The 13,399-nt window shown below is 46.5% G+C and overlaps 1 protein-coding gene across 2 annotated transcripts in view; it reads left to right on the top strand.

The window, feature by feature from the left end:
- Window positions 1-818: 818 nt before the first annotated feature.
- Window positions 819-13,399, top strand: part of PMP22 (peripheral myelin protein 22) — a 34,040-nt gene continuing 21,459 nt past the window's right edge. The window contains exons 1-3 of one of the 2 annotated variants that reach the window (XM_066617062.1): window positions 819-999; window positions 4,440-4,540; window positions 5,864-5,957. In XM_066617062.1, the coding sequence (XP_066473159.1) occupies window positions 4,463-4,540; window positions 5,864-5,957 (172 nt within the window). In that variant the 5' untranslated portion in view covers window positions 819-999; window positions 4,440-4,462. Of the gene's footprint in view, window positions 1,000-2,597; window positions 2,736-4,439; window positions 4,541-5,863; window positions 5,958-13,399 lie in introns of those variants that run through there. The other variant, XM_066617063.1, reaches the window with a different exon arrangement.

Raw genomic sequence — 13,399 nt, 5'->3', positions numbered from 1 at the left:
TATTCTGAGCTACGCAAACTAACAGCATGAGCGCATAGTGTCATGGGATCTTTGGCTGATTGCGGCTTAGGTTCGAACCTATACTGAAGGTATCACTTTTGGCTATGACATCCAGGTTAATGATATCACTGCCAGTGCTCCAGACAGATTGTCATTCTAAAAAGTGGGCCCTGGTGCAAAAACTCTTCAGAACCAGTGGCTTAGCAATCCTGTGGACCTGTGGTTTGTAGGTGCATCTAGTGTGGTGAAAATGCAGCCTAAGTAAAAACCCCTAGAAACTGGGTGCTCCGGTGGTTGCAAACCTCAAAAGTGAAGTTCCATAATTCCTGGGAATTCCTTGACTAACAGTGGTCTTGGGTCTTCCTTGGATCTGCCACCTTCTCCTTGCGATGCTGTATCCTAAAGTCTTTCCCAGCTTAGTTTTTGCCCCTTGCCTGTCCTTGGCCCTGGATTGAAGGCTGTCACAACATGAGCCCATACCTGTGCCCGTCTACTCAGACGTAAATCCCACTATAGTCAATGGAGCTTACTCCCAGGAAAGTGTGGAGAGGGGGTTGCAGGATAGTCATGACACATGCATCACTTCCTGGGAGCTTCAGAAACTTTTCCTAAAGGCTTTTCCGCTGCGAAGATGTCAGCCCAGCAGCGCCTCCCGCCCAGGAATCCTTGGCTCACCCTAAATAGGCCCTGCGTGCTCACGATGTTCCTTGCAGGGGGATAAAGATAGAGGCGCTGGCCCTTTAAATAGTCAAGTGTGCGCTCTCTCAGGCCACCGTGACATATCTGGGCGTTGGAGCGGGGGCTGAATAAACTGGGCAGGCACGAGACCTGCGGTCGCAGTCAAGGGTTTGGGAGCTGCGAGCGCGCACACACGCAGGCGCGGTCTCGGGGGCCACTTTGCTTCTGCTTGCGATCCTGCTGCTGGAGTTTAATCCACCTGGGCTCTCGCTTTCTAGGGAATACACCCAGAGCAAGGAAGCGCATGCTCTTTGATCGGGGGTAAGTCTACGTGTGGGGTGGGGAGGACAGTGCATCAGGGATGATTCGGATCCTACAGCCGGAGGGCCCCATCCTATCCAACTTTCCAGCGCTGTGGCAATGGGGCATGCGCTGCACCCTGCAAGGGAGGGGCAGTTATGGGATCAAGGTAAGGGAACATTCATTGCCTTACCTCGGGGCTGCATTGCAGCAGCATCGGTGCTGGAAGGTTGGAGAGGATTGGGCCCTCAGCCTGCGCAAGGCTCGGGGTGCCAGACAGCCCTTCTCTCCAGACATCCATTCATAGGTGACACCCATTCATCGCGATAACTCTTTCTGATTGCAGGTCGCTCTCAAGTCAACCCCCTAGGCTAGGAGAAGGGGGGGGAACCGGACAAACTTAAGGGTGCAACCCCCCCAATGTGGGGTGGGGAACTTTTTCCCTCGTTCCGATTTCTCTCTACAGGACACTGACAAGCAAATGGTGTGGTGTGAAACAGGCGCATGGGTCAGTGTGATAATGGACCTATTTCTGGGGGCGCGAATGGGGGGGGGGAGCTGGTGCGTACCTGGTCCCCGAGCAAGCGGAGGGAGGCAGCTTTACCCTTTCGCAGATCAACGACGGGAACGGGGACGGGACGTGGCTTTGAAAAGCTTTAACTCACACGCGCATCTTCCCAGGAGATCCCATCAAGAGCAGTCGGAGGACTGCAGTGGGTTTGAGTTCCCCGGGCTCTTGCTGGAGTCACTGATGCAACGCCAGGGCCGCGCACCCCACCCTAAGAGATGGCAAACGGTGTGTTGAGAAGAGGGCGCTTAAAACCCATTTTTGTTTTACACCCGGCCCACGGGTGTACACATTTGGCCCCCTGTTGCCTATATGCAACGCTGGGCAGAAATGTCTTCATTTACCCCGGGGTAGTGTGACTCGTGACTAACGTTTGGGGCACTCACGCTCCCAAAAGGTGCCAGGCCAGCAGTCGTCTCCCCCCTCCCCGTGGACAGCTCCATGGCAGCTTTTTCTGCCCCCCACCCCGGCCATGACCGCTCCCTTGCCACCCTCTGCATTGGCATCCAGGACTTGCATCCGCAGGAGTCACTCCTCAAGGGGAGATTGGGGGCGCGGTTGGGGCACGTGCCTTGGCTCCATCGCCCCTTGTCTTTCAGCAAAGGGCTGAGCAATCTTGGAGAAGTGGGGCTTGCCCCCTCCCAGGCCGTGGGTGATCTCTGCTAGGCTGCCCGCTTTCCCAGGTGGTTGGAACAGGGACTCGGAAGGGGCACCCCCTCATCTTGGAGAAGTGGGGCTTGCCCCCTCCCAGGCCTTGCGTGATCTCTGCTAGTCTGCCCACTTTCCCACGTGGCTGGCTACGGTGGAGGGAAGGAAGGGAGCAGACCCACCGCCGCCTTGGAGGGGGGGAGCCCTGGGTTGCATTTCCAGGATAGACGCCCCGTGAGCGAAAGGATCTTCCCCCCTCTCCCCCGAGCACTTATTTATAGACGGGGCTCCGCCGCCCGCCCGCCTGCCTGCCTGCGCTGGACACACCCCGCCTGGCGCCCAGCCACCGTCGGGGCGTTGTTCCTGGTTCCAGGCGAGACTGTTCAGCTCCCGCCCCCTGCCGGGCTCACTCGGCTCTGGTGCGGAGACGCGCACTGGCGTCCATCGGAGCCGTCTGTCGGGGGCTCGCAGATACTTTGGGGAGGACGCAGAGTCGCAGCCAGAGGTGCTCCCGGAGGGATCGGACTCTTGCAGGGCAGCCGTAAGTCATCTGCCCCTTCCCCTGTTCATTGGGAGTAGGGGAATCGGCCCCCCCCAAATGCCCTCTCTCCGAAATCTGCCCCCTGGCCCCTACCTTCCCTTCCCATCAAAGCTGGAGCAAGTCAAGACCAGTCGTAGTTCAACTTTTCTTCCACCTCTCCAGCCAGCATTATTCTAAGGGGCAGCTGACCTCCAATCCATAGGAATAGTTTGAAACTTAGGGTTGTCATCCCCTCCCCATAGCCCCAGGGGCTTCAACTTCCCAAAGGAAACTCAGCTACTCCCTGCTGTGCTGGGTTTGATATAATTAGAAAGGGGTTGAAACATTTTAGCATGTAGATCTGAGCCCCTCCCGGAAATTCTGTTCTTGGAGGATTTCTAAGCTGGGGGGGGGGGGAGGAGTGCATTTAATGTGCTGTGTATTGTTTAGAAAAAACAACAAGTTTATTTCCTTGCATCTATTCTGCCCTATTGCAGCCCCCCCTTTTGTTTCTTTCCTGCAATATATCGAATATCTGCAATTCTGATTGTGCAGAATTTGTCTGTGTGTGTGACCACAACTGTCTGCCCCCCCCAAAGAATTCCGCTCTCACACTGATCATCCCATTACAGCCAGCCTGGAAAACTACCTAAGAGCCCCATCCTAGGCAAGTCTCTTCAGAAGTAAGTCCCATGATAGTCAATAGGGCTTACTCCTAGGAAAATGTGGATTGTTCCCTGAATAGGTGCCTATGTAAGATCCACTGTACCATTTGGGAATCTTTTTGCCTTTGTCCAAAGAGGTTTGTCAGCTAGTTGTGCCACAGTGGGGCTGGCTGGGCTGGGTGAGTCCACAGGGCTGATGGACTCCAAATGTTGATTATTGAATGGTGGCTTTGTGGTATAACGGTTTCCACTCCCGCCTCCTACCATCCCCCCCCCAGCCAGTGGAGGTCTGGTGCAAGCGGGTGGCTGTGTTTTCATATTTTATTTCAGACTTAGCGGGATTTTTGCTTTGCAGCTCTTTCCTTCAGCATCCTTTCAGACAACAGGTATTTGACGTTTGTCTGATTTTTGTTGGTTTCTGAGGAGAAACCCCAAGCCAAGTGGAAACTTTGAGGAATGTAAATGGAGTTTGAATTTCCTCTCTACGCCAGAAGCGTCCATAAGGTTTCCAAATCTGGAAAAATGGAATCCAGCCCTGAGGAGGGAAATTATCCAAGGTGTATTATTTTAGAGGGAGATGGGATATGGCTTTTGCAACAGTTATTGCAACCGCTTTGCCCGGGTCTCTCTCCCCCTCTCTTCTCAGGCGTGCTCACTACCCTTTCCTAAGCCGTGCCAGTCCTCCTTGGTCTGGTTTCTTTCAAATCCCACCATTCCCCTTCTCAGACCTGCCACATTGGTTGGACTAGTGAAGGCACACACCAGATTAATGTCTTTAAAAATGGGCTAATGCTTTTCATCTTTTAGATCTCCCAAGGAAGAAGTTGAAGACTTCCCTCCCAGACACTCTCTTTCCCTTTCTCCTGCCTATAAAGCAGACTTATACTTCGCGAACGGTTTCCGTCTCCTTCCACTGAGCATTCTGGGGCACACATTCTGTCTCGAAGTGCCCTCTGCTGTTCATTCCTAAAGGATGGGCCTTGGCATTGTAACAGACTTTAGATTCTAACAGTAGACAGCTTCTCCATCTCTACTTAATCGTGTTTGTCTTTCCTTCCAGATCTATTTGAAACGCCTGCCAACATGCTCCTTTTGTTGTTGGGAATTATTGTGCTTCATGTGTCAGTGCTTGTCCTTCTCTTCGTTTCTACAGTTGTCAGTGTAAGTACACACTCACACCCTCCACATTTTTTTTTGTTCCACATGCTGATGAAGTGCAGAGTGACCCAGGGTTTAGCCAGAGTTGGAATATGATCCTAATGGTGTTTACTTGAACATAATTGCATTGGAATCCTCCCGTTTGTTCCAAGTAAGTGCTTTTCAGGTTACAATCCTATGCACAGTTTCTTGGGAATAAAGCCCATTAAACTCAATTAAACATCTGGGTAAGCACGCCTAAGGTTAGGCTGTTTGTTTCACAGTGAAGTGTTTCATTGTAGAATTGAACAGCATGTATTTTGAAATAAGTGAGCATTTTAGAATATGTGGTCTTCAGATCACTTTCCTCTGTGTAGTTTAAATGAAAAGCAAAAGCAAAGCTGAAAAGTTAGAGGCAAAGCCTTGCTTAATTTGAGCCCAAGCACAGTCCCATAACTTGTTTGAATGCCAGGAATGGGTTCGTCTGAACACGTGCAGAATACAGTTCTCTCTGACAGCCCAATCCTAGGCTGGTCTACTCAGAAGTAAGTCCCATTGTGTTCAATGGGGCATCCCCCCCCCCCCCAATAAGTGTGCACAGCCTGAGTAATCCAATCCCATGCATCTATTATCAGGGAGAAAGCCTTCTAGGCTAATGGATATGGCAAGTCAGACTTCCATTCTTCTTAAAATAATTATATTGTAGCCTTAGGCAGCAATGAGGCAACACCTAAATGTAATTGTGTGAGCAGCTAGTTTACTCCAGGCATGCCTCAACTGCCTGCTTTTCAAGGCAGTCTTATAAAATACTTACAAAACTTCCAACAGATGTCTTAACCATTTTCACAGCCCTGCCACTGGGAGGTGAGGGTTGAAGGGAACTGGATTTCCCTTCCCTTGTGAGATTTGGCAAAGGCTTAAAGAGATGTGCTGTTTTTTTTTAATTTGAACTTTCTTTTCATTTGAACTTCATTTTTTTTTTGTTCCTTTAGAGTGGAGTCAAAGGAATGAAAGAACAAAGCAGAGATTTTTCTCTCCCCAGTCAGATCAAATTTTGATGTGTGTGTGTATTTGTTTGTTCAGTTTTGGAAAGAAACCTCTTCATTTAGGCATTATATATATGCTCACAAAGCTTTAAGTGTTTCTTAGAAAACGCTTCATGTTCCAAAACACTGGAAACACTTTCTCAGTTCATTTTAGTCCTTAACTATTCATAAGAGAAAATGGACATTCCCATGAACTTACAGTAGGAAATGTCTTGGTTTAGTGCAAGGTTCATTGTTAACTCAGCTCTGCCCCCTTGTGGGCTGTGTTGTCCCCTCTCATGCTTCTGCCCTTCTCTTTCAGCAATGGCTCGTGGGGAATGGGTACACATCAGACCTTTGGCAGAACTGTAGCACAGTTGGAAGTTCAGTTCACTGCTTGACCTCATCCACAAATGGTAAGGATTCTCTTCTTTCAGAACCATTGTTCTTTTTTACTATCTTTACCCTTGGTAGAACATAGAAATTGACTTGACAGGACACTAGTCTTGGTGAGTGGTCTGAAGTGCCATTTGGGCAAAATTCCACACCAGTTTGCCACACCAGTGTTTGTACCTTTGTAGCATTTCCCCGCCCCCACCATCAATAAATGTTGCTTGCACGTCTGCATTTTCCAACATCTCGCCAAACCTTTTGGCCAACTTGGATGTGTAATTGATGCCATGTGGGCCTAGCTTCATGTCTTGCTTAATGAAATTAGAGTATGTTTCCCATTTGAAACAGCAGTTGACGAACCGATTTCGTTTTAAAGAACATGGGAACTATTTCCACTTGGCTTGTTGACAGGGGGAAAAATAGAGATAAGAATGGAAACATTACCTTGGGTGTGATACACTTTGGCTGCATCCTACCTACCTAAGCACTACTTGGACAATTTTTTTCACAAGGGGGTTTGAGTTAGGAGTGTGTCAGATTTTCTTGTCACCTTTACTAGCAGTTGATTGACTCTAGTTAACCCATTTTTCCCAGCCCACAGATGTGCACATTTGGTCATTGTTGTGTGTATGCAGCGTTGGGCAGAATCGATATCATTGTGTATGGCTTGTGCACACATTGCTCTGGAGCTTGTAGTGAAGTACGTGAGTGACTTAATGTGTAGAGGTCTCCTATTTCAGCAGCTCTGGTACTGGATAATTCAGTAGTTGGTGATTTCCACTTAGTGATCATAAATGATTCTTCTTCACTCAAGGATATTTTGGCCACTGATGATGTTATAAACCAATGTTTCCCTATGTGTGCTTCAGAGCCCTTGGGCTTCCCAAGACCACTGTTAGGAGTGGTAAGGACTCCAGAGACCAAAAAAAACTTGAGAACCACTGATAAAAACTATAATGTAAAAATGCTATGAAGAAACCAGAAGGTTTCTTGGGAGAGAATCATGATTATGTTTACATTTTCTGCTGCATATGTCATATATGAATATGCTAAAGGCTGCTCCTGAGTTTGCAGAAACAATTGCTGAAGTACTTCACCAATACTTCTAAGGAAACTTAGCAGTCATGGGATAAGAGGCTAATAACCAGTTAAAAGTCAGGAAGCATTATGAATAAATGACCACTTTTCTCAATGGAAGTAAACAGCAGGCTCTCTGTGATTGCTACTGAGATTGGTGCTGTTTAGCTTGATTCATAAATGGTCTGGTGTTAGAGGTGGGGGAGAGAAAGAATGTGTGTCTTGATAATGCCAAGTCTACAGATGGCATTAAAGTATTCATGAAGGCAAAATCTGAAGCAAAAACAGTTTCAAGCACAAAAAAAATAGCAGATGAGACTTGGATTGTGAGTCTAGCAGTTCCATCTCAGAAAATTTCATAGAGTTGGAGAGGACAACAAAAAACGATCAGGGTATTGGTCATCTTCCATTTGATAAAAAGCAAGTGGCTCAGACAAACATGGAGAATAGTTCTGTCAAGGACTATTAGTCATAACAGCAAGAAGTGGATTTTCTTACGTTTGATTACCGGAGGCTGGGAACAAGCATCATAATGCATCTTAATCTTGCTTAATGCAAATTAGAATATGTTTCCCATTTGAAACAGAGCATTATTAGAGCATTATTTCCCATAATGCAAACATTTGACATAAATAAGCCACCGGGAATATCTGTTTCACCATGACTTATTTGTAAGCTTTCTGAAGGCATCTGGCTTGCTATTGTTGATCAGTGGATTAGAGAGATTTGGGATTTGGTTTGATTTGGCAAGATTATTCTTGCATGGTTTTAATTTTGCTTTGGTGTAGTACAGGGTGGGACAGCATCTCCCAGTACTCTAGATCTGACACCTTAACTCTAGGGGATGCTGGTGTATAATAAAAAACAGAGTTTTTCCCATAAGGAGCTAGAGAGAAGAACACTCAGAATTGCTCTGTACAAATTCTTGCTTGTTTCTGGCAGTTCTTCTATCAACAACCATATGCTCCACCCAGGTCAAATTCCTGTACTTTTTGGCAGCTGTGGCAACTCTGGAGGCACACATCTTGGTTTCAGAGGTGTTCCAGTAAGCCTTCTCTGAACAGTGGTTCACTGACCACGTTTTTGTTTGTGGTTTGCTGCAGTTGTAAGAATGTGCCTTAAGGACATGAAGCCAAATACCACATCCATATTGTGAATGGTGTTGCCTCTCCCAGCAGTCACTCGCATCTCCAACGCCCTGTGGTTTTGAGGACACTTACTATTACAGACATTCCAGTCCTTACACAAAGAATGGAGCTCTCCCATAGTATGTAGCCTAGTACCCAGATTGAGAAACTTCCTGTTGAACCATCATGTGACTCTAGTCCAAAAGTATTTCACTGAATGTGCTGACTAGGTTGCTTTATGAATGGACCCACTTTTACATGCTCTCCAGGCCTATTTATTCACCAGAAGAGTTGAAGTGAGGGTGACACTTTCAAAACCTAGGCTTTAAAATAGAGTTTTGAGTTCTCTTAATAACTGACTTGAAATTCCTGCCTTCTGAAGTCATGAATGGTAAAGTAAAACAAAACATGTTGGTAGCTGTATTAATCTGTTAATAAAACAAAAATTAAAAAGATCATAAAAAAATTAAGATCAATTCAAAATTGCGAGTTAGCATGCTTGCACACTTCATGGGATTCTTTCTCCCGCTCAGTGTTGAAAACAAGGCAGAAGAGAAAATAAGAGTCCAATAGAAGCTGTGGCTCTGATATATTAGCAAGTCAGGAATCTCTTTGATGGCCAAAGTACATGTGATGCACAGAGCCCAAACCTATCCATATATATTCAGAAGTAGTCAATAGGGCTTACTCCCAAGTAAGTGTGGGTAGGATTACAGCCTCAACCACATAAATGCTTTCCTTGTCTTTATGGTGGGCTTTCCTTAAAAAATGTTCAGGGCCTGCATCTTCCCTCAACTGGGAGAAAAACAGCTCAGATGGGACAACTGTGATAAGAAAAATGCTTTTAAGGAAAGACAGAGGAAGTCCCAACTTGCCTAAACTTTTTATCTGGATGGCAGCTTCCCTCGGGTGCTTTGACCTTCATTCTTCTCATTTTTAAAGAAAGTTTTGAGGGGGGGGAACCCAAGTTTCAGTTCAGCGCAGATAGCTCTAAGTATACTAGAACAAAGAAGGTGTGGCCACTCAAAATATAAATCCCATCTGTTTATCTGATCTGTTAGTGGCAGATCAGACTAATTCAGTTAATGAACGGAATTCTGTGGAAATCTTCTGGGGATTTAATGGAGCTGCATTTGTCTCTTGCTAATTTTTTATAAATGATTATATTTGATAGTGTCAGGGATTATTACCATTTCTTTACTAGTTGAAGCACAAATCATAGTGCATTAGGAATGACTTCCCCATCAAGTTGAATTAGAGAGCAGCACTCCTGTAGCATTTCCTCCTGAGGTTGCTGTTCCCAATTCACCTAGCCTAGAATTATCTCAGACATGAACAAGAATAGAAAACTAATCTTCAAATTAGTGGGTGGAAGGGGAGGGTTGCCTTTCTTTTTTTTAAGAGGCAAAACTGTGACATTATTGCTCTTGGCTTTTATCAATCACTAATGGAGTAACTCCACTATCTATGAAACGTGAAGGAGAACATCATAAGAAAATCAATAGGAAGCTCCGGTAATGGAAATGGGAACATCTGGGAACCAGCTAGCATCCTCATACAGGATGAGAATTGGGAACCTGGGACTGGAATAGTAGGACAAAATTATTCCCTTGCACTGTTGTCAAGCAGTGTATGTTTTGGTGTATGTTAGTATCTCACCTTAATTTTGCCTTCCCTACTGTTGAATGTCCCTGTAAATCTAGTTGTCTTATCTCCTGCCTAACTGGAGATCTTTTTTCAACTATGGCATCTCTCTGTACAGACCCTGGCTCCACAGGAACCAGGTAGGAGGACGCGTTGGCTCCCTTCAGCTAGTGCATTTCAGCTTGCTTGTGGTGAGGCTGGAGTTGTGAGTCACTACTTTTGACCAGTGAAAGACAGGGCCCTGTAGGAGGTTTCTGCAGGAACTTGGGGTAATCTGACAAAACGCATAAGCGACAGTGTATTTCTTGGCAAAGCTCTGTGAAACTTTGGGTTTAAACGGCTCCTAATCGGTTGGTTGTCTGCTAATGGAATTGTGAGCACTTCACATTGGGGAAGGCACAGCAGCTGCTTGCTATAATGCTAATTTTAACTATGCTAAAAGCTGTGAGGCCCATGGCTCGGATTTCGCAGGAGAGGGGAAACTCCCGCTGCTGCTCTCTCCTCATGTGCCTCTGCTGTCCCCTAGCGGCGGCGGTTCAGAATAGATGGCCCAAGCGCCTGGGCTACCGCTGCATAACAATGTAGCAGACTTCTGTGCTCCAGCTATGTCCTTAATCAGCATTTGGCAGCATTAGTTTCAGCATGGCTGTATATGCAGGCTCCGCAAGCTGTTTCAAAGCCACTCATGCACGGCAGAATTTGGCTGTGCTTGTGTTTCCAGTGAAAGCTGCGCTTAATGGCCTCCCGAAAATGGGGGATACTGTTTGCACAGCTGGGAAAGGCTAGGTAATTATTGCTCTTAACAGTGGGTATTTACAAGAGAGGAAGTTCCCATATTTCACAAACTTGGGGGGGGGGGGAAGAGATTTCTCATCCCAGAGGACAACCATCATTAAATACTTGACCTTTAGTTTGAATAAGTACATTCTTTACAGTCAGGGCTGGACTGAAGCTGGAGAGGATCTGGTGTGGTACCATTTTTTGGGTCCTCGCACTTTTCTGAACTGGAAAGTTTTTGTTTTTTTCCCTGCTAGAGAAAGGCCTGTACAAAGCAGCCCACCCAGACCTCTAACTATTGACCATCTTTACCCAGCCCGTTACATTGTTTTCAGTACAAACAGTATTCCTTGCCTCCTATTGGCCTGTCTGAGGCTCGGGTGACTTGTTGCATTAAGCATATTCTTAACACTGATGTGCTTGTTTTTCCCCTTTTAGTAGCAGTTGGATTGGCCCCCCACAGCATATAACATGAGAAGGGACACTTTGACCTTTTGGCAGTCCACAGTCTTGGTTCCCTCCCCCCCACCCTCTTTATCTTGCAGCTGCTATTTGCCTTGGAAGGGAAGCTTCCATTGGAAACCAATGGCAAATAAAAGCTGTGGGGAGGCAATCTTGATTGGGATCACAATAGTGGGACCTTCTCCCCTACATTGCAGCCCCAATCTGGCCACTGTTTCACTAAGAAAAAACCAAGTATGTAATGTAGCATGTTGTTTGACCAGCTGGTGGCTCCCAGATGAGGTTCTTTGGCTGTCAGGAACTCTCTTCATGAACAGAAGTGTTCTTCTTACTGAAGGGGCCCTGCAAGGACAGACTACTAGGTACATTTAAGTGGCTTTGTAGCTGGACCTTGGGCACGATGCAGCACATCTGCCGTGTGACCAACACCAAAGAAGGGGTGTTTAGGATGACAATACATTCTGTAAGGAGTGCCTCCACACTTGCTTGGATTGTGCCCAACCTAAGCAAATATAGGTCTGATGTAGTCAATAGTAAGGCCAACTCCCTAATGTTGTTTGAGTGCCCTCACTGGGAGAAAGGCAGGGTAGACATTCATTAAGTGAACAAAAATAGTGCAGAACTGGCAACATTTCCAGGGGCAATTGATTGCCGTGGCACCTGAACGCATCTTGGTACGTGATTAGAATAATACATGATGCTCCCTTTTTCAAGGAGTGTCAGTAAGTTGGGAATGGCCTCATCAGATTTATTAGAAGAACTGCTGCTGGGAAGCAGCCTAGATTTCAAGGCCCAGCCACAGAATTGGCAGGTCTTTGTGAGAACGCATTATTGTCTCCTCCTCTATAGAAGTAAGACTCCCTTATCGCTGATTTCCATCGGTAGTGGATTTCACCAGTGCTGCTTGTCATTAATGGATGTGAGCTTTTCTGTTTTGAGAAAAAAAAAGAAGCACCATTGTATTTGTTTTATAGGAGGGGAAACCGAAGCCCTGAGAGCTTAGCAATAACATTTTCAGAAGAACATGCCAGTTATCATAGCGGTTTGCCATTATTTTCAGAAGTGACCATAAGGCACAGGCTGCATTCGGGAGTTGGGAGCTGTCCAGAAGCGGAACTGGGGGAGGGGTGGACTGGTAAGAAAGGCTCATTCCACAATGTGCTGTGTATGCGCCCCTCCCACTTTGAAGCCATTTGGGGGCAGTGATGGCAAAGCACCATCACTGCCCTGAATGGCTCCAATGCCGAGGGGGTGGGGCACTTACACTGTGCATCCTGGAGCTTGCCATACCTACCACTCTACCCCCCACCCCTTGTTTTGCTTCTGAAGCTGTCTCTTTGCAATTTCAGCAGTGGAAGAGTTCTGTGACCAGCAATAGCTTCCCAAACTATTTTGTGCAAAGTCTGTAGTGGGGATCCATTTAAGGCTGCTGTGCTGAGTGTGCTTCCTGGAAGTAAACTCCACTGCACTTGGCAGGGAAAACATGCATAGGGCCAAGTGCACTAGTGCCCCTGATTTGATCCCAGCCTGAGTTTGGCCTTTTCCCAACCTCCTCTTTGCAGATGAATCATCTACAGATACCAGTATTAAGGAAAAGCTGATAGAGCCTAGCTCAGGGGAGTATCCCAGGTCAGGTGCATGGTAGTGACAATTGCTTTATAATCCTCTGAACGGATTCCTAGATGGTCCTCTGTACAACCACAATTCTAGGCAACCCTTTTGTTTTACTCTCCTTGGGAGACAAGAGCAAAGGCAGTGATAAACCTGCTTTTTCCATGACCCCATGAAGGTGGCAGCTCTGTTGGAAACAAGGAAACCCCCATACCCAGTTCCATTGCTACTTTTGTTTTGAAATGTCACTTTAGCATCTCTAAATCAAACTGGTGAATAGGGAGGGAGGGAGAGTGTGCGTGGTGTGTGTTTTGAAAGACCTAGACATGTATGTGTTCTGGTGAGCCAGTAACTGGTTAAGGGTCCCTAATTCACATATATGCTGTATTGTTAAGAGCACCATTGTCTGATGCCAAGTTAAGTAGTCCAGAGACGGCTCCTTGGAGGGAGTTTAACAACTGTGGAGATGCCCATTTGAAAAACCATTGTATCCCTCTTGTTTGGATTAGGAGAGGAACACATTAAGCCTCATAGTTAGAAAGCATTGGTGATTGATCTTGGAGATTTCAATTAGACTGGGGCTTAGACTCATTTATTTGGCAGTAGGTCCCCTTACATTTAGTACGACTGACTTCTTGAGTAAGCGCTAACAGGATGGAATGGCTGTGTAAGAAAGCAATCTCTTCCTTATGCAGAAGCCAAACTTCTTCATGCTTTATCATTCAAAATGCACTTAACCCATTTTTGCCCAGCCCACAGGTGTACGC

This window comes from Tiliqua scincoides, chromosome 2 (genome assembly GCF_035046505.1).
Source record: "Tiliqua scincoides isolate rTilSci1 chromosome 2, rTilSci1.hap2, whole genome shotgun sequence".
Lineage (NCBI taxonomy): Eukaryota > Metazoa > Chordata > Lepidosauria > Squamata > Scincidae > Tiliqua > Tiliqua scincoides.
Note: the sequence above shows the minus strand (reverse complement) of the source record. Positions and strands in the feature narration are given on the sequence as shown.